At 39.4% G+C, this 23,118-nt stretch overlaps 1 protein-coding gene across 1 annotated transcript in view; it reads left to right on the top strand.

Moving 5' to 3' along the window:
- aacs (acetoacetyl-CoA synthetase) overlaps positions 1–22,702 on the top strand; it is a 43,191-nt gene extending 20,489 nt beyond the window's left edge. The window contains exons 11-18 of the mRNA XM_075467491.1: positions 9,536–9,600; positions 11,926–12,048; positions 17,868–17,981; positions 18,634–18,759; positions 19,038–19,107; positions 19,494–19,552; positions 19,884–20,086; positions 20,205–22,702. Coding sequence (XP_075323606.1) covers positions 9,536–9,600; positions 11,926–12,048; positions 17,868–17,981; positions 18,634–18,759; positions 19,038–19,107; positions 19,494–19,552; positions 19,884–20,086; positions 20,205–20,342 — 898 coding nt within the window. The 3' untranslated portion in view covers positions 20,343–22,702. The remainder of the gene's footprint in view (positions 1–9,535; positions 9,601–11,925; positions 12,049–17,867; positions 17,982–18,633; positions 18,760–19,037; positions 19,108–19,493; positions 19,553–19,883; positions 20,087–20,204) is intronic.
- Positions 22,703–23,118: the final 416 nt, after the last annotated feature.

Here is a 23,118-nt window from a genome sequence, read left to right as displayed (position 1 = left end):
TCTGATTAATTGTCACACCATCTCTATCGGCACCATTAACACTATAAGTTAAACACCTAAATGAAGCCTGTATGCTGTTTTCAAGATTGCCTCTGAATGCAGTTCCTTTTCTTTCAATAAAAAACTGAACTGAAATTGATGGGAATTGATGAAGAGATGAGGGAAAAATTGAAACCTGTAGAAATTTGCTTAAGTTTTGTTCAGGAGTTTTGTTTTGTGAAGTGAAGCAAACTAAAAGTACTCCACCGTTTGTCTTTTATTGGCCGAGCCTGCGAGTGCTGAAAAACGAGGGAGCACAGAACGTATGAAGCGTGTCGACACTCTACGGGAGGTTGACAAGGGCATGAGAATGTTGCTCACTTGCTAATTGTTTTTTTTTGTTGTGTTTTTTTTTCATGCAGCTTTCATCTCGCCAATTGTTTTCCACTCGAGAAACCTTTGGCTGATGTCACAATACCAGTCAAACCTGTCAGCTTAGTGGAGTAGATGGAGTATGCATGCTTTAAAAAGGTTGTACAGTTTATGGTGTACACAGGAGATGCAGACTCCTGAAGAATACTATTATTTATTTCTTTTTAAACTTTATTAAAGCCCAATTTTCAGAGCTGTGTGTGACTTAATTATCAGTCAAACAGCATACTTTACTTCCACTTTTAATTCAGACTATTTCCATAATAGTGTGTAGTTGCAAATGTAATTTAAAGAATTGCAGGAAATCCATAAGGGGCCTCTGTCAGCCCTTAGTGCCCTTAGCGCACTGTGTTGTACGTGGCTCATGACTGTGAGTGTGTGTCGCTGTACACACTCACTAATCATATACTTATATGCTCCTATACCTCACTCCATTAAGGTTATTTTAAAAAAAGTAACGTGATCAGCAGAAGTAAAACTCTTAAACACGGTGATATCTGTGGGACACATCTTCACAGATGGCATATTGCCTTCAGCAAGAAGAGCAGTAATGGGGAGAAAATCTGACACAAATAGGGAGTTGCAAAAGTGAGGAGACAAATTGCTCCTGTGGAAACATTTAACAAGGACCTGCTTGTAGATCCCAATTGCTAGTGTGCTCCAATTTGATCCCATTAATCATGTGACTAATCATGTTTTGAGCTTCAAATTGGGATTTTTGTTGACTTGACACTCGACTGCACCATTTCTCTTTTCAAGCTTTTCTGGCAAGCCAACGGTATTGCCTTTGTTCTTTTTTGCAACACCTGTAGGAAATGTTTACAGTTATGTTTCAGTGCTTGTTGCCTTTTGGAAATTTTTTGGAGAAGTAATGGAAAACTTGAGTGAACAAGGTTTGTGAAGAAATGCCCACACAGCGACATTTAACGAAGGCCTACCGGTTTGACAGGAAGATGGATAGCACCTTAAATTGTGAGATTTTTGAACCAATTAAGCGCTGATATGGCCGCCTCAGACATATTTTCCGCAGCCAGAGCTACGTAGGAAAAAAAAAATCCCTCTGGGAAAGATTGCCATAAAAAATTTTTTACAGCCTTGTCCTCTGAATTGAGGTTAGACTTTTTAATTGGGACTAAATCTGTCAGAGAAAGTATAAAACTTACTGTGAGGCTTTCCCTTTTTTCCTTGAATTTCAGTGGTTGCTTGTTGCCCGTTCTGTTGTCCTGTCCTTTTGAACTGTTGACTTTCTCAGTTTTAAATCTCTTTGAATACATTTTTAAAAGATTACACTTATGAAATGGACACTTTTGATCATATTTACTACTGTTATGCCGCTGTTAGAAAGCAAAGAGCATGAATCGTGGTGAAAGTCTGAGAGGTTTGAGCTTATTTTCCTTTGTCACATAAAAATCCAGCTGGAGGGAGGCTAAGTAAGACTAGCTGAGTTCTTTTACAAGTAAAATGTAACAATTGCATGGTGGGAAAAAAAACTTCAGACAATACAACGATTATAGGTTCTGTCTCAAACACTTTATGGGGTCAGGTCCAGAGGAGGGTAGTAACTGGTTATATTTACTTGAGTAAGTTTTTGAAAAGATTGTACTTCTAGGAGTAGTTTTAAATCCCTATACTTTTTACTTTTACTTGAGTAGATTTGTAAAGAAGAAACTGTACTCTTACTCCGCTACATTAGGCTACAATGAGCTCGTTACTTTTCTTTTTACCTCTTTGGTATTCCTCGCGTCATTATTTTTATCCCCTCGCATACGCCTCTTTTAAATGTTTTATTTTGACAGAGAGAAAGACTTCCGCCAAACGCTCTACCATGGGACTGTGTTTCACCAATCAAACGTAGCATGCAGTCTCGTCAGAAGAAACATGTTAGTGAGTACAGCTTTACTGGAAGCTGTGTTAAGTTGAAATACAGTTGTGGGGACATCAAAAATTCCTCCTGATTTTCTCTGACTTCAGGAGGGCGCATTGAAGCTGATGCTCTCGTTTGCTGAGACCCTTTTAGAGCTAGAGGACGTGGCTCCAGTGTGGAAGCAATGGCAGACTGTGAGGCAGTCGCACATTCAGAAGTGGACAATGAAGTGGTGGGAAGTGGTGGGTCTTTAGCTTTGAAGATATTGATAATCCACTTTCACAAATAAAACTAGGAAGCAGTGGTGTGCCACTTCGTGTTTAAACATTTAGCCGAGTTTTTTTAAAGTTTAAAAAAAACCAAAACACAATAGCACCGCACCCTTCATTTCTCCGACCTTTCTCCTTTTCCCTGCAACTGTCTCTCTGTAACAGACTGTTGTCTGATGTTAGATGGTAGAAAAAGAAGACTTCAATTATAAAACCTTCAGGTACCGCCATAGGTTTTTACTATCAGCTTCGTACAAATATCAAATACGTTTTAACTTGCATTCTTGTCTCTAACGGTGCGTTCAGACCGGAATTTTTCGCGCGACGTGATTGCATACAAAGTCAATGCAAAGACGCGAATGTGAGCCGGCGGCGCGAATGAGGCAAATACCGCCGCGCGAATGACAAGACGCGAATTCGCGCGAATTCAGAAAATCCAACTTTGGCGAAATATTCGCGTCACGACAGCCTATCAGCGTTGAGATTCTGGACGACAGTGACGTCATGCGTCCCGGGATCTTTTTAATTGATTTATCTACCACTCACCGGAGACAGATGGACAGGTGCTCCGCAGCTGAAATGGAGTCGTGTCTGGGTCAGTGACATCATCCAGAGGTGCACTCAGCTCGGAGAATTTCACCGCCTTCTCCAGGATTTGCGTCTGGGTGACGGCTCCTTTGTGCTCAGAGAATTGCCTTGTCTCTTCCATCTCTTGTCCATCGTATTTTGCTCTGATATGACGGATGATTGCTTGTAGTGATGACTTCTCCTCTTTGATGCCAATGACAGGCAAAAATTTCATATATAAATATTTTTTTCCTTTTAGAAAAGAAAGTACTGGTATCGCCAAACAAATTCCATCATGACAGCTCAGTTTAAGAGATATGCGGGCTTAACGATATTAAACGATTAAAATATCCTGCTTTTCCAACTCTTTATGTCATGGATGCTGGATGCTACATCAAACCCGCAACAAATTTGATTTTTTTTCACAAATTCAGCAATGTACAGACTGTCAAACTGTCGCATTCACTGTAAAAGAAAATGCTCATTTTGAGACATAGCAACCTCTACTTAGCCTTTCTTGTTGAACTGCCCTGCCACCAGGTTTAGTTTCACATTTCTTGGTAAAAGTGTCTGGACGGCAACAACTGCAGTCCAGGGTGGGAGGCTAGGTTTCAGAATCCTGTTTGTTGGATCAACAGAAAAAGATTTGACCCTTTATCAGCATTAATGTGAAAATGGAATTGGAATAAAAACAAATCATTATACCTAAAATGTCTATGGATACATAGCAAACATTTTAATGCACCTGATCAAGAAGTAGGCCTGTGTATCACAGAGAAATTGCAAAAAACCCAGGAGCTACATCTCTGACTCTACAGGCCTCACTTGGCATGTTAAATGTTGAAGTTCATGACGGTGCAGTTAGAAAAAGACTGAACAAAGATGGCAGCACAGCTTAGGTTTGCAAAGTTGCATCTGAACAAACCACAAGACTTCTGCAACAATATTCTTTCAACAAGTCAACTGTGGAGAACTGGTTACAATGCACAGCACCACAATTGAATCTCACCAAACACAGCATATCAGCACAAATACTTCATACCAACTGTTAAGCACGGTGCTTGACAGTTGGTATGAAGTATTGACAGCCTGGACCCTCACAGCTTGCAGTCATCGAGTCCACCATGAACTCCTCTGTGTAGAAAAACATTGTGGAGTCAAACCTAAGGCCATTTGTCCGACAGTTAAAACTTGGCCAAAAATTGGCCAAAAATTGGCTCATGAAACCGGACAATGGTCCAAAGCAAAGCAGCAAATCAACAACAAATGCAGCGTGTTAGTCAGCACCTGTATTTTAATTTGTTCAACTCTGGGTGTTGCTAGATGATATATATTTGTGTTATGAAATCAGTCACAACCTGCCACCCCTCCCCCTTTGGAAGCTGGTTTACATCATTTCATATTTGTAGATAGATTTGCAAATCATGACATGCTGTACACCGTCACAGTGTTTGTAGCTCGTTTCTTGTTGCCTTTCACACCTGAGAAGAAAGCAGGTGCTCATATTTCCATCTCAGCATCTCAGCAGCATGGAGAACAAGTGTAAGAGTGGTTTAGAAAAGATGCAATAACAAGTGGATCTTCAGCTGCTGCATCACGCCATGCACAGAGACGCATTAAGGTAATAATTGTTTGGAGGTGCTTCTCTGTCCAATTGCCTTTGAGCATCTTTTATTGACTTTATGGCTTTCAGTAACATGTCCCTCTTGATAGCCACACTTACTCATGCTGTCACCCACTCTCACAATCAGACTCACAGCTTCTCCTCCTCCCTCCATCCTAAACACCCAATTAGCCACCACACCTGGCCACCTGCCTCCAATCAGAATAGACTGACTGTTGCCATAGTAGCCAGCAATGAACAAATCCAGATGCAGATAGGGGGGGTCAGTGATGATGGAGAGTGACTATGTGCGCTGATAACAAATAGGTTTAGAGTTTGCGTGTCATCTGTGGAATCAGATGGTCTTAACAGACATGAGCCACATCTGTGTAAAGCCTCCAAAATATTAACAAACACTACACATATACTACCGGTTTTTATTTTAAAAAGGGTGTGTGCACATAATTCAGTTTTTTCTTTATTCTTCTTTCCAGTGTTTACAAATGTTTTCGAATTCTTCAAACTTTACACATTATGAATTATAACTGTAGAATTACAAGATTAAGTTTTTGATATTGAAGGCATGGTTGTAGATTTCAGGCCAAAAATTGAAGCAGACCCAATATAACTCAAGACAGATATAGGTGTGACACTGGAAAGCACATTAGGTGTATTAAACTTGATGTTTAGTTGAAGGAATAAATCATTAGCAGAAATATAATGAAATACACACAACTATGTTTGCATTTTCATTATCCTAGAACTAACAACGATTTGTCAAAAAAAAAAGTGTAAAAATATGTCCTGAAACTAATGTTTAGACGTTATTTGTTCAATTTGCATATTAAACATGTTAGGGATGTTTTGCAGTGTAGCTACAGAGTGGGCTACAGCAATGGGGCCACAGGGGCTCTAAAATCGACCATTTACAGACACGTACAGTTTTTTGTTTTATTTTGTTGTTTTTTTTCCCACATATTGTTTTTTGTATTGCTTATTGTGGGTAATACACATTTCTGATTATTTTGAGAAGATTGTTGAATAGTTAGAGCAGCAGTTTAGGCTTGGAAAGGTGGAGTTAAGGGTGCCGGCAGATTTGACTGGTGTTGAAGAGAGAGATGTCAGTTACAATGTGTTCTCAGCTCTCTTTTGGCATAGCTTTATCCTGATGGCGTACGTTTATACAGCACTTAGATGGACATCCAGCACATAATTATAAAGCACCGCTTCATTCATGTAGTGTCCGAAATGCATAAGCAGGTGGCTTCCCCCACCCCCAGTGACCACTATATAGTGAGTTAGTGAGTAAACAAGTGAACATGTTGCCAATTTTTTGAATTTCCCCCATTGGGGGATGAATAAAGTGTTTTTCTATTCTATTCTATTCTATTCTATTTTAACACAGCCATGGCACTGTAATTGGCTCTGGGGCCACCATAATTAAATGATAGTTGGGGTATTTAGTTGGTTGTGTATTTGATTATTTAATTGTAATTTTATTTCAAAGAGATTTTTGTTGTTAGTACTCAAACAGTAGTTGACTCTATTTAGCATGTTTTCCCTTCCTAAGCAACAATCTCGCACTGTCGGAAACGACTTTGTACACGTAAAACAAAGAAATATGAATTAGTCTTTACTAGACAGAAATTTAAATTTATTGTGAATTCAAATGACATATTCTGTGATAGCAGTCGAATGGTAGCAGAGGGCGAGGCATGCAAGAGCAACATGGACAAAGAGTGTATGGATTAGACGTGTGCCGGTAACGGCCACTTCATTCCACCTAACACGTTTCTCCTTGGGACCTTTGCTCTTTCACTGTGTCTGACCCCACTGCTGTCACCCACCCCATCAGCGGCATCTATTTCCAAGAAGCGAGCAAATTACGTCTTTCATCTCAAACCAATTCCTAGTTGTTTGATCTTGTTTTCTATCCTAGACACAGATTCTTTTTTTTTTTTATTATGTGATTGACAGAAATGGTCATCATAATGAGAAGAAACAATTTGATTGATTTGATGTCAACCAGAATAACTTAAAAAGACAGAAAGACACAAATGCACCCGTTCACTGGGACAGACTTTAAAAGGCCCTTTTTGTCACAGAAGTGACATTTTGTCACTTCATTCCTTCCATATGTTGCCCAGCTGTTGGCAGCTGTCAGGGTGACTTCCAGTCACACGGTAGAAACCTTAATTCATTTCCAATGTCTTTGAGTGTGAACATTTTGTCGATATTTTGTCAGACATTTTGTCTTCCTAGTCTGACCATTATTGTGTACAATTCTTTGTGTTTGCCTTGCTGAAAGTCAATTCCCAGTCACTTTTTTTTTCTTTTAAATCTCTCCACGAGTGGCTTAACTGAATAAACAAGCTGTGTTTTAGCATCACCTTGCCTTACATTTACACCGTGACTCACTCTTCTCCACTGGGAGCTTCCAAGTGCAACCAGGCTCCTGAGCAGCTCCACTGGAGCAGATGGGATTAAGGGCAATGGATGCTCAGTACCTTGTGCCCTTTTATGCTTTTATTTACATTCAGTTCAGATTCAGTGAAGCAACAAATGGAGCAATGCCACAGTTCAGGCTCAGCACCAAAGTCATGCTTACTCCAGCAGCTTGTCATCAGCTCTTTCATCTTTGCAACAACAACTTTTTTTTTGCTTAAACCACTAGCTGGGTTGTAACATTCAACCAGATAGATGCAGATGTATGGCTGCCATTATTGTTAAAGCTCTTTTTACCTCAAAACCTCTAAATGTGTCAGAAATATTGAATTAAATCGTAATTTTAAGTGATCTCAAGTGCATGTGTGCATATTTTTTGGGGTAAGTCCTACCAGCAGAATTTTGCTGGCTTTGTAGATCCTTTAAGAACACCCTCGCAGAGCAGAGCTGTTTCTGGCAGATTCCAATCCAATCCAGCTTTATTTATAAAGCACTTTACATTACCACAAGGACCAATGGGCTGTACGGAATACACAAAAACGACAAATGCCATTACACAGACCCCAAAACATATAATACTAAAATCCAAAATACTCAAAACACATATTACCAGCCATGCAATAAAAACTAAAATTGAATAAGCACAAACTAAAATCAACATCTCATGGGGTGTCAGAAGCCTAGGAAAGAGATGAGTTTTAAGAAGTGATTTAAAAGCAGACAGTGATGTAGCCTGTCTGATGTGCAGTGGTAAGTCTTTCCACATTTTAGGAGCCAGTGGCGTGAAGCTAAAATTGGGGAAATGTGCTCATATTTGCATGTGCCAGATAAAAGACGTGCCGCAGCATTTTGTACTCTTTGTAGCTGGGAAATATAGGAATCACAAACCCCGCATTACAGTAATCCAGACAAGTAGTTCTGAAGGCATGGATTACTGCCTCAAAGGGCTTCCTAGGGAGAATTGACTTTATTTTGGCCAACTGCCTTAATTGATAAAAACTTGACTTCACAACTGCCCTAATCTGACTGTCAAATTTAAGATCAGCATCCACTTTAACGCCAAGGTTTTTAATGGCCGACTTCTTATACTGGGCCAAATAATCTATCTCAATAGGGGGAGTCTCAACTGTGCCACTAAAAACCATGACTTCATTCTTACTCTCGTTGAACTTTAAAAAGTTGAGAGCCATCCAGGCGTTAAAGTCTTTCAGACATTTTAGCAGCGAATTAGCACAGTTTCATCTTTCTTTTTGAGAGGGATATAAATCTGACCACTGTCAGCATAACAGTGAAGAGCACACCATGTTTCCTCAATATGGAGCCAAGTGGAAGCAAATATAGGGCAAAGAGAGGTGGGCCTAAAACTGAGCCCTGTGGCACCCCACATGATAGAAGAGCAGAGGATGATACATGGCCACCCAGGCTAATACAATAGGTTCGATTTTCCAAGTATGATCTGAACCGATCCCTGATGCCCACCCACTGCGCCAAACGAGAGAGTAAAATTTTGGGGTCCACTGTATCAAAAGCAGCAGCAAGCACAATAACAACACAGAACAAATATATAATTGAAAACCTTTAAAAGAGCTGATTTTTTTTTTTTTTTGCTGTGCAAAGTTTTAAAACCAGATTGGAAAAATTCTAAAATATCCTCTTCCAGAAAGGCCATCAACTGATCATAAACCACCGTCTCAATGATTTTGAAAATGAAGGATCATTTAGAAATTGATTAATTGCCAGAAAGAGGGAGTAGCCACTTGCGGAAGAGGTTAAGCCAGAACCTAAACTTGAAGCCACACTTTTATGATCAGATCTTAATTTGTAGAATTTTCAGAACGCAAGAGTTGTGATCAATTTATAAAAAAAAAATAAAATAAAAAAAATAAATAAAAACCTTTCAAAGTAACTCATGTTCATCACCACCCTGATTTTAAAAAAAAAAACAAACAAAAAAAACAGTTGAGACAAAAACCTTTAGGCACGGTATGATGCTGAAGAATTGGGCTTAATTGTGATGGAGACACCACAGAATTCACAGTGAAAACAAAGTCGCTTGGTGGTGTGCAAAATATGATTTCACGTCCCCCAAACAATGTCTGCCAATTGCTTTGACCTCCTGCTGTCACAATTCAGAATACAGCGCATGCATTTAGATGGATTTTAAACGGTGACGAACACTGTTTGCAACACTGACACAAACTGAGTTTCAGAACTTTTTTTAAGTTCAAAATTATGATGATTGTCTACCTCTTGGAAGCTGAATTATGTGGTTATTTTTTACATATAAAGAACGCTTCATTGATTTAAAAAATAAATAAATAAATCAACATTATAAATAACAATTTCTGTTGTTTCCACTTTGTCTTTGTTCTCCAGCATTACGATCTTTGGTACTGGGGCCAAGTGGTTGTCTGTGCTGCAGGAGAGGAACCTCAAACCCTGTGAGTAGCAATCAAAAGGACAAAGTGTGGTTCTGATATTTCACATAAGCCTGCTTATTACTTTTTGTGACACAACTCTGTAGAGAGAGAAATGTCTACAATTAATGAGAGGTGTGTCGTTTTAAAGACCTTCTAGCTAACCTTCATAGATCAAGATTTTTTTTCCCTTGCTGATGCTCTCCTCTCTTTAAAATGGTTAAATATGCTGTTATGACCAATATGTATTGCATACATAATCATTTTTTTTCTTCCCATTGCACTTTTATAATCACAAGAAATCTTTATGCATGGATTCAGCTGTGTGTGTCTGCCCATTTCCGATTATTTTAATTACTTCATAATATTCATACTGGGATTGATAACAGGAAGGCATAAAAATCAAAATTTAAAAAGTGAAAAAGGATCTGCTCCCTGTCTGTCTCCCTCTGCCTCTGCCTCTCCCCAGCTTCTTCATCCGTTTAGCACAGGATGTGTGTGTTTGTGTGCATGCAAGCATGCCTCCACTGGGTCTGGGGGGGTAGGGGGAGCTTCTTCACTGGCTGCCCCAGTGGATGGGCCCTTTTCCCCGAGCTGACATTTGGACTGGACACCTGGAGGCATGGTGGGGGGTAGCAAGAGTTCCCACTGAGTGCGTGTGCATGTATGCATGTGTGTGTCTGTTTTTGCAAATATGTGTTTTTGTGGGGTGAGGGTCGGTTGCTGAAGGCTTATTAGTTCACAGGGTGTTATTGGCGTGGGGTTTTGGCATATGTGTGTGTGCGAGTGTGTGTGTGGGGCAGGAAGTGTCAGCTTGCATGCTCTGTCACATCAGGGTGGCAAACGTAATAACACAACATGTTGGGATGCCAGGAGCCACAGCTGCTCACAGGTGCTTGCCCACTTCTTTTGTGTGAGTGTGTGTGTGTATGGATTCTTAATTTGGTTGAAAATGAATGCTGCCTGCAACTGTATCTGTTTCTTGATACAGGAGCCACAGTGATTACTGAATTGAAGCAGTTATCCCAGAACAATGCATAAAATAAGAAAAAAGTAGATGCTCAAAAAGGACTCGCACAATACATATGAAAAGTACTTGATCCTAAGCGATATTAATTGAGATGAATCAAGCACATTCAATGCCATGCTGATAGTAAGTACACTGTACTCCACAGTTTACAGCACTGTGCAAAATGAAGGCACCCCTCATATCTTCTTATATGCCAGGAAAACGGGGAATAGGCACAGACATATACTGAAAGATTTATAAATATAGATGGATATGTCCTATTTAAGGCTTAAGCGAAGGCATGTACAGTTATTACAATTCTAAGAAGTCAGTATTTGGTATGAGCACCTTTTTATTCTTCAACAACGTCGTAGACAAACTTTCTTAACATTTCTTTAAGTAGTCTTCAGGAACAGTTCTCCAGGCTTCTTGAAGGACATCCCAAAGCTCTTCTTTGGATGTCGGCTGCCTTTTGTTTCGTTCTCTGTCAAGATGAGGCCAGACTGCTTCAATAATGTTGAGGTCCAGGCTCTGGGGAGGATTCATCCCTTTATAAGACCTGTTGCCACTGATTTTCAGTCCACTTCTTGTATCATTTGGCACAGCCTTTCTCACTGTTTTCCTTCCTTAAGAATGGCTTCTTGACAGCCACCCTTCCATGGAGAACATTTCTGATGAGGCCTCAGTGAACAGCAGATGGGTCAACTGAAGAACTAGATTCATCTCTTAGGTCTTGTGTTAGGTCATGGCTGGATTGAATTTCTTAAGGACATTCCTTCAAGATACTGTTCATCTACTGTAAAGTTGGTTTTTTTTTTTGGTTTTTTTTTTAGGCCTTTAGGCAGTTTCCTAATGTTTTTTAAGGACACACTGCACACCATGCTGAGACGTGCCAATTTTTCATTTAAAAACTCTTTGGGAATCACGTTATTGATTTTATAAAAACAAACAAACAAGCAAAAAACACTTCTTTATGTCTGTCAGACTGTTTTTTTTTTGCTTTTTTTGGGATATCCAACTGAAGAAATCAAACGTCTTTGTGACTGAGTGCAATAAACTTCCAAAAGATACAACTTAATATCAGTTATTTTCCTAAGTTCCATAGATAGATAGATAGATAGATTCAGAGGTCAGTGTTAAGTGAACCATCTCTAAAAATGGTTACAAGGACTTGACAAAAAATTAGTGGGGAAAAAAAATCCATCAATGGCCAAAGTATAACCAGGATCCGTGACTTTTGAGCTGTTCTGTATGTGCCAGTGATTTATTATTATTTTTTTCTATCCATCTCATGCCCTTTTACGTTTCGTAACTTTTACTTTGATTCTTTTTTCCCTCAGCGGAAACACACAACCTCCAGTCTCTCCACACCATCCTGTCCACTGGATCTCCTCTCAAACCTCAGAGCTACGACTACGTCTACCGCTGCATTAAGAGCAACGTGCTGCTGGGTTCCATCTCAGGTGACTTACTCGTGCTCACTCATTTTTGACATTTTATGATATTTGATTTCCATATCATGTGTAAAGCTCAAGCCACTTTTACAGAACTTACATTTACCACAGTAATGCCAGCACTTTTACGTTGGATATGATTCTTGAGAGCTGAGGCTACAGATAACCAAATTAAGAAATGATACAGACTTTATATATGATCAGTGTAATTTAATGTGGCCCTGGGGAACTCATGCACTCATGCAGAAGAAGAAATTTCATATATATATATATATATCTACTAATTAAAAAATGTAATTTTTTTCATCAAACTTTTCATTAAATCATGTTTTCAGATATAAGATGTGAATATGTTCCCAATTCCTGCCGATTTACATTGAAATAATTCCTCCCTGTTGGTTTGGAGTTTTTGTACTGTACCTTTAAATGATGCTTTGGATTAAAAAGTGTTAGTATTAACACTAAAATGTGTTCTATATTAGAAATAGTTTTGTGTGAAATTTGATGGATGAGAGTGGAATGTAACTAATGGAAAACGAAGCTGCGGCATGTTGATTTTCACAGTCCTTGATCTCTGTCTTACTGTGATGAAGCATGTTTTCTTTTAGCATTGCTGTCAACACTGCAGAAAGTATATGTATTTGACTATGAACACTAACTTGGAAAATAGATGGACAAGGTAAAACACAGAGATCAGAAGCTAGAATCACAAGAACATCCTGGATACGAAAAAGTGCATCCAGCACATTCCCACATTCTTCACATGTTGAGCAAAGCCTTGACTTGTATCAAGGCTCACAAAGCCCTCTGCTCTTGAATCAAAACTGTCATTCGAAAGTAACAAAAATGCCCTTTAAAAATACTATTTGACAACAGCAAAAGACAATGATTTATAAGACTAAGAAAGAAACTTTTGTTACAATCTATGCAGGAATCGGGTATCAAAGTCAAATAACCATGGCCAAATATTCAAAGATTTCAAAACTCCACAAGTGCATTTGGTGCAGGTGAAAGGGTTAGAGAAGATGGTTGTCATTCCGCCCCCTTTATTGCCTTGTCGAGCAGAAAATAAGAAGCTATAGTCTGGGGGAGAAGTCTCAGTAAGTGTCAAAGACGCATTGGACGAGAACCAAGGTTTAGTATGAAATAGAAAATGTAGACCATACTGCGAGATAAGTCCCTAATATAAAACCTTCCACTTAAGAACAACCTAATGTTCAGTCATTCGGGAGGATGTGGTTTGGTGACAAATCAAGCTTTGCTGATTTGTAGGTCTTTGAATGCTGAAAGTTCAGAAAGAGTCTAGTATTTAAAAGTATCTTTATCTGTGAAATACTCATAATCTTCTATTTATAGCTTCTCATTTGACAAACCTTTCGCCTAATTTGGTATAGATGGCTGCTAGGGTTTCCTATCCCTTCCTTGGTTTATTTTGTTGATGACATACGGTTGATGAAATTGACCTGGAGTGAATTTTGCTGCATTGCTGACAGCGAGGGCAGAAGTCTGATTAGTGACAGAAGAGAGAACTGGAACCAAACGAATATATCATCCAACATGTAAGAAATGATTCAAATTAAGTTTATTCATGGGATTTTAATCTTCCTCAAACATGTATTGAATGATATACTTATGTAGTTTTGCAACATTATATTGATACAGAATTGATCTCATAAAAAGAAGCATTTTCATTTAACTTTGCGTTAGCCGTGTGTTGTGGGCAGTCTGAACCCGAGAGAGTGGGGTGTTCATCGCCGTGTTTCCACCGTGGGACCTGAACTGATGCTCGTGATATTAGATTAAAAAAAAAAAAAGGTTTTGTCACACTCATTGAAAAAATATACTTCTACTTCTCCGTCAGCTGTGCGAAATGTCGCAGTCTTGACCTAAAATGAAATCTGAATTAATAGGAAGAAATTTGAAGATTGGAAAAAAGTGAAATAGAATACAAGTCTAAAGTCATATTTGAAATTTAAAATTGGTTTAATGTCTACAAAAAGTGTCCAAAATCATAAAAAGATTTTTGACACCTTTCAAAGATATAGAAACAAGTATTTCTGAATATGGGTTTGGACACATGATGGTGATGATGCTCTGCCAGAAGGCAGCTTCTCAAACAGCTTGTGCTCGGAGCGATGACTGTTTGTGCTCGACTCTTGTCGCTGTGGACCGATACCGCTTCGTGTAGATGTTCTGGATAGTGAGTTTATTGCTCGTCAGGCACACTCCATCTTGTTTAGATTTGCCTAATTCTCCTGTCCTGACTATCTGAAAAGTGGAAATGTATCAGCTGGTTGGCAAACATTTGTTTTGTGGCACCAGTACAATGCTTGCTTGCCATATGCTGGCTCCCTGCTCCTTCTTTCCAGCTTGTTCTAAATGCACACTTAAGCAAGTAGAGAGAACAAGACTTCCAAGTGCGACAGGAGTGCCGGTAGCTCTGTGTCGCGTCACAAAGTGACTGCTTTGAAGGAGATGGCTGCCAAATTTGAATAAGGGTTTGCTTTTGCTTTTCTGAGTTCAGGGGCTTGTTGATAGCAACTCATAAACTCAATTTCAAATTTAAAACCTACTTGTAGCATTTCTCCCGAATCGCTTATGATGCAAAGTATCGTGACAAAGACTCTGTGACACAAACACAAAGGGATGAGTCAAACAAAGAAACCTCTCACAAAAGAAATTATATATAACTGTACATTTTCCCCACCACATAACCACGCGCACCAACTCACACACAGACCCCCTCAGCCTATTGTGATGTTGACAGTCCAATAGAACGCTTTCTGTCTCCCTCTGTGAGTTTTGAAACGTTTAACATTTAGCACACCCTGGGTGACAGACATATTACACACATGCGTATACACACACACACACACACTCTCACAGTGAATAGCAGCTTGGACGTCACAAGTGCTCAGATATGCACACAGTCATTGTGAATGACAGCCCTAATAAGTGTAGCTCTCACGCTCAAATGCACATACGCACAGACACACATGCTTCACATTGACTCGAAAGTCAAAAGACAGGACATTGCCATCGACCTAAATGTCAATCACATGGCTGAAATCTGGTGAGAGATGAAGAAGAGGGGGACAGTATACAAGCAGACCTCTAAGCATCCTCCATGCGTCCTGCTCGGCTCAGCACAGACTCTGTACTCTGACCACCGTTGTGTGCATAAGGCAGTTATAGAACTGAGGTAGCGCAGGCTGTTTCTCTGATCTTTCCCCCTCATTCACTCCCTTCAGCTCGATAAACAAACTCACAAAACATTTTAGATCAACCTCTAAGGCATGAATTAATGCAACTCAAATTTGTGCAAAATAAAAATAAAAATGCATGGATGACGAGATATTTTTTAATGTGCTTTTTCGAGTGTCATTAAGAAATGCTTTTGGTTAGAATAATTAGCCAAAATCAGATGATGTGACAACCCTTATTTGGAAACCTACAAAAACGGAAGTGTGTGTGTGTGTGTGTGTGTGTGTGTGTGTGTGTGTGCGTCAGAAAAGCAGTTCCTGCCACAGTCACTTTCCTTCTTGTCGCCAAGGGCAACAGCAGGCTGCAACCTTGTTGGCTGCCAACCGACCTAACCTTGACCCCTGAGGTCAACGCTCTTGTTACTGTGTGTGTGCATATGTGTGAGGATTTATCACAACATATGTGTCAGCGTGACCACTGACTGGTGGTCACAGTGGCATATGTGATGGGTCCCATTGCTGATTTCACCCCGAATATGCACCATTTGTGCATTTTTGTGAACATCTCCGGGCATTTCAAACATGTGCTTGTGTTTCCAATGGTTTTATTTGATTTATGAACATTTCATTCGAAGATTATGTGCATTTAAGGATGTGTGTGTGTATATACTCCTGTCAGCAGGGACGCCAGCGCCATGTTTCTCTTCACTGGGTGGTTTTAACACTTTCACTGCTGGATTCCTGCAAGCCTAATATACCTCCTTCTGACTAGCCATATGTCGCTTCTCTGCTCCCCCTTTGCTTCATCTCCTCTTTGTGTGTGTATGCCTGCCTGCAAGTACCTAACTTGTGTTTGATAGTGAGACTTTTTCAGGAACTTTCTTTTTTACAATGATTTCTTAATATACTTTATCATTGTAGGCATGAATTAATATAGTGTGGATTGGCTGGTGTCTGGCTGTTGGTGGCTTTCTCTGAAACTCTGAGACCATAAAGGTGTCCAGGAGGACATTCAAACCCCTCATATCTACACTCACGACGGTTGATTTACACACACACACACACATACACACAATCTGAAGAGTGCTGTGAGGAAAATAAGATCTGTGTGACGAGTTGTGTTCTTGTTCATACACACCACACATATATATGCACACAGAGTGGCAGATGATGGAAGGCATCCCAAGACAGCTACAGTGACTTAAAATGGCTTAAAATATAAACCTGGGTGTGTGCGTGTGCATGTGTGTATAAATTTGCCCACCTAAGTCGGGGGGTGTATCAATAAGATGATTGCTTATCTTCTCACTGAAAGTGGGTTTGTGTTTAATCAGAAGACAAAGTTTCCACTACCTCCAGGGAGCCAATTAAAGCTCAATAAAGAATCTGGCAGACAGTGAAACGGTGAGACTGAGTATAAAGAACAGAAAGAAAACCAAAAGAGGAGGGAGAAGCAGTAGAGGGGCAGAGAGCAGCTGAAAGGAAGGGAACAAGATGGATGGAGGTATTGTGTGATACAGAGAAGCAGGGAGGTAGAGAATGAACAATGGGAGCGGAGATGAATTGAATGTGTCAGAAATGGTGGATGATTGCAAGGTAGAAAAAGACAAATAGATGTGTGTCGACATGACAGTTTTAGAAAGGTGCTTCAAAGGAGTAGAACTCTTATATAGGTCAATGGGGGTGGAGCCAGGCGGTAACTCTGTCAGTTTGTTGTAGCAGTGCCAGACTTGGATCAGTATTAAGTGATGTAATGTCCCATGTAATGTCATGATACACCGCTATTAATGATAATAAAGACTGAAATATCCATCACCATTTGAACTTGGCTGATAAAATCAAAACATTACTGAATGCAAATTGCTTTTGTGCAATTTGAAAAGTTCCTCACCTCCTATTCTGGGAGTAATTCAGCTGCCATAAAAGGGACAAAAATAAACCCAAAAGACAAAAATCAGTTGTTCAGACTACAGTATAGGCATTTTCAAGTTTGTCTTTCTTTTTTTTTTTTTTTTCCAAAGGTGGAAATATAGAGGCATGGCCAAAATGTGTAGGTGGTCTCAAATCCTCTTTGAAACAATATTCTGTTGTTCCTGAAAAGTATTTACATTTACAGTTCAAACTCCTTGATGTGCTTTGCCACTGCGGACACCATAATGTTTTCTGGCATACAACAGCATGTCTCTTTCACTTTTCTCTGAAAGCCTTGCTTTCAATTTGTATCAGTCTGTGGTTTGTTCGGGTCATTTTTTTAAATTTTCTTTTGTTTCAACAACACAGCAGTTCCACCAATAAGTTACCTAAGGAGATGAGAAAGAAAATGATTGCCCGGTGTAAACACTGGTAATGGCTGAATGAGCACCTCCATGGGACCAAAAGGAAAACTCACTGAATATGACGGCAAAAGGAACTCATGTCAGATTGGTCTCCCTCAAAAGTGGTCAGAACACCTTAAGAAAGAAAAGTTCCTGAAGCTGTTTTGTGTCTTCAGAATAGTTCAATAAACTGTGGAAGGCTACTGAAATGAAATGAAATGAATGCCAGCACAAAATGTGTCCCTTGAAACAGCCACTGACTCGAGTCACTAATATTTACCGTCTGTTTTTCTCTCTGTTTAATCGGCAGGTGGCACCGACATAGTGTCATGTTTCATGGGTCAGAACCCAACGGTTCCAGTGTATCGGGGGGAGATCCAGACGAGAAATCTTGGCATGGCGATAGAAGCCTGGAGCCCTGATGGTGAGACGATGTGTGCATGTTGGGAGAGCGAACATTTCTCGGGAGTTTAATGTTTTTCTTTTCCTCTCCTTTCATCCTTTTATTTATTTTTACTGTATGATCAAAACTCAAAAGCAACCAAGTTCTGAGAAAGTTGCAACATTAAGGGCAATGACTCACAAGCGCATTCTCAAAAAAAAAAAAAAAAGGAAAGTTGGTGCTGGTTGTATGTAATAGATCTTATGTGGGTTTTTTTTATTTTTTAGATGAATAGATGAGTTGGATTGATATAGATATAGACTTTTTTTTTCTCTCGCAATCTAACAAAAAAAATATATATATATCTTCCAAGAGTCTTTAAAGCCCTCTATATTTTCCCCCAATGATTTTAGACATCACTCCCCTGCTCCCTTTTGCAGCGTGCATTGGCAAGTCTCCATCACTTCAAAGGAGAGTGGACAGAGGGACAATTTAAAGGCAGTTTTGCAGAAGTCTTTAAGCACATAACACCATCCTGTGGGAGGAGGTTAGGGCTGTGTGTAACCACTCACTGAACTGTGTTGGGGTGAGAGTGCTGTATATATACCGTATGTATGTGTTCATGCCTGTTCATCCCCGTGCATGTGTGTTGTAGTAGAATACACCTGAAAACTTTCTTTTTGTGTGTGAACAGGGAAGCAGGTGTGGGGAGAAAGCGGGGAGCTTGTCTGCTTGAAGCCGATACCCTGCCAGCCAACTCACTTCTGGAACGACGACAACGGGAGCAAATATCATAAAGCTTACTTTTCCACGTTTCCTGGTAAACACACACAATCAACACTGCGTGTAAGCTCAAAATGTAACACAATGATGCAATCTATTCCCATGCAATGGCCTGTTAATAGATATAGTTCTTTAAGGAATATAGTTTTTTTTTTTTTTTTTTACTCATCTGTAGCATTTCCTTTTTCTGTTTCTCTAAACCTTGTATGTTTATCTTCTGTTTTTTAATATCTGTTTTACATAGCGTCTTTTTCCGTTACTAAAACCTTTTCCCAAATTGTCAAGATTGTTTTGAACCTCGTTCTTTCTCTGTAGGGATGTGGGCCCACGGAGACTACTGTAAAATCAACCCCAAGACAGGAGGCATTGTCATGCTGGGCAGAAGGTCAGCCATTAACCTTTTTTTATTTTCAGAAGGGAGAGCTAGTAAATATTCAAATAAAACCCATTTCATTCCTGCATTTTTAATAGAATAATTTAGAGTACTCTGTAATATGACAGGTTTATTTATAATTTATGCGGTTATTTCTTATATTTGAAGAAGAGAATAAAAGCCTTTTTTTTTTTTTTTTTAGCCTGCTCACAAAGCTTCTTAGCCTGTGGCAACTCCTGCTGTTTTATGACCCTATAGGTTCATGTCACAATTCCACTGAGAACACTTCAGGTTTTTTATAATATTTCAACTATACCAGCACGGAGGCAAATGTTTAGAAAAGGAAAGCAAAAAGGACAATTGAGTTTCAAATCCTAAACGTGTGCTTTATATTGCAGTGATGGCACGCTGAACCCCAACGGAGTCCGTTTTGGGAGCTCGGAGATCTATAACATTGGTGAGTCCGACAATAAAAGACAGAAGCATTTAGCTACGATTCAGTTGAGTCATTGTCCTCTTTTTGCTGGTTAAATAGTTATTTGCACTTTATTTTTTTTCATGTGTTCACTTGGTCAATATTTCTCAGCGGAAAGTAACAAAGGCCCACTTTCGTGACTACAAGGAGACCCTGTTTTTGTGCTTAACTTTGACAGTCTTTACATCTTCTCTTCACCTACCGTCTTCTCCTCTCACCTTTTCTTGGCTCCTTGCATCTCTTCTTTTCTTCCTTTTTTATTTTTGTCTCCTCGTCCTCTACCTTGTCTTCTCCTTTCCTCTCTTCCCTGCAGTGGAGGCTTTTGAGGAAGTGTCAGACAGTCTTTGTGTCCCTCAGTACAACGACGACGGTGAGGAGCGAGTTATTTTGTTCTTGAAGATGGCACCTGGAAAGCCCTTCTGTCCAGAGTTGGTGACAAAGATTAAAGGGGCCATTAGAAAAGCTCTCTCTGCCAGACACGTTCCGGCCCTGCTGCTGGAGACCAGAGACATTCCCGTAAGAGAAATATGAATATCAGAAATGAATAAGCCTGTCTGATTATTCTGTCGCACTGCTTACAGCAGCAGGAGTCACTTCTGGCTAGAATGACGGCCTTCTTTTCATCCCTCTGCAGTACACAATCAGCGGTAAGAAGGTGGAGGTGGCTGTGAAGCAGGTCGTAGCCGGTCGGGACGTGACACAAAGAGGAGCCTTCTCCAACCCTGATTCACTGGATCTCTACAAGAACATCCCCGAGCTGCAAAACTATTAGGCATGAGACTTCACAGAGCAGGGAAAAGTACATGTACACGATGAGCCCCTTACAAGAATTAGAGCTCCATTTAACCTATTTAAATCTAAATTGAGTTGTTTTTAGAGGTACACTTGGGAGATGTAAACTACTGGGATAGATTCTGGAGGCACTCTAAGCTTTTTGTCGGTATAAAAAAGGAAAAAAAAAAAAAGTTTACCAAAATAACAAATAATATATGTTTGTGATAAGCTAATGCTATGAGGAAAAGAACACTTCAAAAACATGCGGTACTCTGGTCCAAAGGCTAGCTTTGAATGACGTCATTAAGCAGCTGCTCATGTTGTGCAAGTATTTGTTGAACTGAATTAAGCTTTGGGTGTAAAACGATGTCCACAGCAGCGCTTGTGAATAATTTCATGCTCTAAGGCTAGCAATGCAATGGCTTCACTGTTTGATTTATTATTATTTTTTTAATCATCAAGTGAAGAATCATGTCTCTCTGTGTTACTTGTTTCTACCCCTGATGCTGCTTAAAATCCATGGTGTGCTCAGCAAAACACTCAAACTCCTTGGATTAACACCTCAGCTGTGGCTCATATCACCATATGATTGTCATGTGGTGTAATGTCTGTATATATATTAATGTATATTTTTTTTGACAGTGAAAATAAGTTAGGAATTATGCGTTTAAAGATAGTGACCCTAATGTAACCAAAGTGAGTTGAGGATTCTTGCTGGCTCTGACATGTCAGCTGAAGTTTGCTTGGATGAGTCAAGGATCCTAGGTGCACTAAACTTAGTGAACTTACCTACTGAAAAGATATTCATCTCTTATAGATACTTAATGAAGTCTTGGTCTGTATTTTAAATCGAATTGCTCCAGCCAAAACCCTGAGTTGCTGATAAACGTCGACCCGCTACTGTATGCTCTCTGCAAAGGGAAACTTCATCAGTTAAACTGGCCCTTAATTCTCAAGTCATCATAAAAACAGTTCAGATCAAGATTGATCTGAAAGGGAGCACTTGCTCTTTTCTCCACAAAAGCCTGCACTTATCAGTTGCACATCTATGTTCCATCGTCTATCCTTTCTGTTCATTTTGACATAGGAAGAAAATGAATGATTTATGCAAACTCTCCTTATCATGTGTGACGACACCTGAAGGCTTAGAAATGTCATTAAAGATGAATTGCAGCAGGTTTTTCGATCACTTGTAGCACTGCTGATCAGTATGAATAACAAAAATACCAGTCACCTCTGTTTTTTTTTTTTTCGTTTTTTTTTTTCAACATGTCTGATTAGAGTGGGATTTATGGAAAAAATCACATCTAAAAATGGCAAACAAGGCATTTTGATACTTGGATAGAAAGATGGAGCTTTTCACTTCAGATCTGGTTCTTTTTTAAATAGGAAGCAAAACGAAAACAGATCATTTGTAAATTTTACGTCATATTTTCCTCTTTGATGACATTTTTCACGAGTATCCTGTAAAGCTTTTGACAACTCTTGCCATTTTTAAAACTTGTTTTAAGAGAGGAATGAAACTCCATAGGATACATCTAAATTCCCAAAGCTGCTGGTTTAAGAAAAACTGGGATCATAATTGGAACACTGTGCACTTTAGGACTGTTCATGGGTTTATGATGAAAATGGTAAAACATGGCAGATTTACTGGTCCATTCTGTAGTGTGCATGTGTATTTTGTACCAAGTATTTCTTATAATAGACCAAGAGTGAGCAACACGAATTGTGGATGTTGATTGTATTTGGTTCTTCCATGTTCACCTTCAGTGAATTTAAATTGCAATTTTTGTACTTGCGTTTTTGTTGCTGCAAGAAAGTGTAAAGAATCAAATGAGACAAATGTCTGGATCATTTCTACAGTAGCTTGTTTGCTCTTTTAAACAACGGCACAGCGATGATCATGGTCACTGTCTCTGTCCAGAAAAGTGGTTACGTGAGTGTGAACTAAGCTTGCATGTGTTCATTTTTGTTCGAGGAATATTTGTACAAGAAGGACATGCTGTTTTTTTTTGTTTTTTTTGCAAGGATGCATTTCCTAGTTGACAATTTTCAGCCACCAAATAAATGCAGGCCAGTCTGAGAGCAAACAAACTGTTCTGTGTTCCAAAGTTTAAGCTTTTAATTCTTGTTGGCGATTTACAGTATGTGCATCCTTCCTGTTCAATCTAAGATTAAGTGGGTGACTTTTTAGCCATGGTTTGCTAGACCCCCATAGGCCTGTCACATTAGTTTGGGTCCGTATTTATGTTTTTAAGAGCTTTACTGAAAGATTATCCTGTGAATTCTAACAAAAAAAAACAAAAAACACTGACTCCTTAATAATTGCCAAAAATGTATAAACCGAGAAAGTTTAAACTGATTGTAATGTCTTTTTTAGTCTGTGGTAGACAGCTACACCTTTGGGAGTCATCACCAGTTATATACATATATGAAATATTACACAGCAGCATTGGTGCTACAGCTCCTAGCAAGTGATGACTTCCTCAGCATTCAAAATTCAGCTCTAGGGTAAAGAATAAACCACTGATGGACGGGTGGATTAGCTGAAAAAAAGTTTGTGTTTGATTCTTTACTGTGTGTGTGTGTGTGTGAGAGAGAGAGTGCGGAAGCCACTCATTTTGACAGACGGCTCTTTTAGAAATAAAATTGGCAGTTTTAAAGTTCCTCGTAACCTTTACACAGTAAGTGTGAACACTCAGATCTGGCAGTCAGCCTAACTTCAAAACAAAAGAAGGAAAATAGAGAAAAGAAAAGAAAAAACTTGGATACAG

The sequence above is a fragment of the Odontesthes bonariensis genome, chromosome 6 (genome assembly GCF_027942865.1).
Source record: "Odontesthes bonariensis isolate fOdoBon6 chromosome 6, fOdoBon6.hap1, whole genome shotgun sequence".
NCBI classification, from domain to species: Eukaryota; Metazoa; Chordata; class Actinopteri; order Atheriniformes; family Atherinopsidae; genus Odontesthes; species Odontesthes bonariensis.
This window is presented reverse-complemented; position numbering and strand designations above follow the sequence as displayed.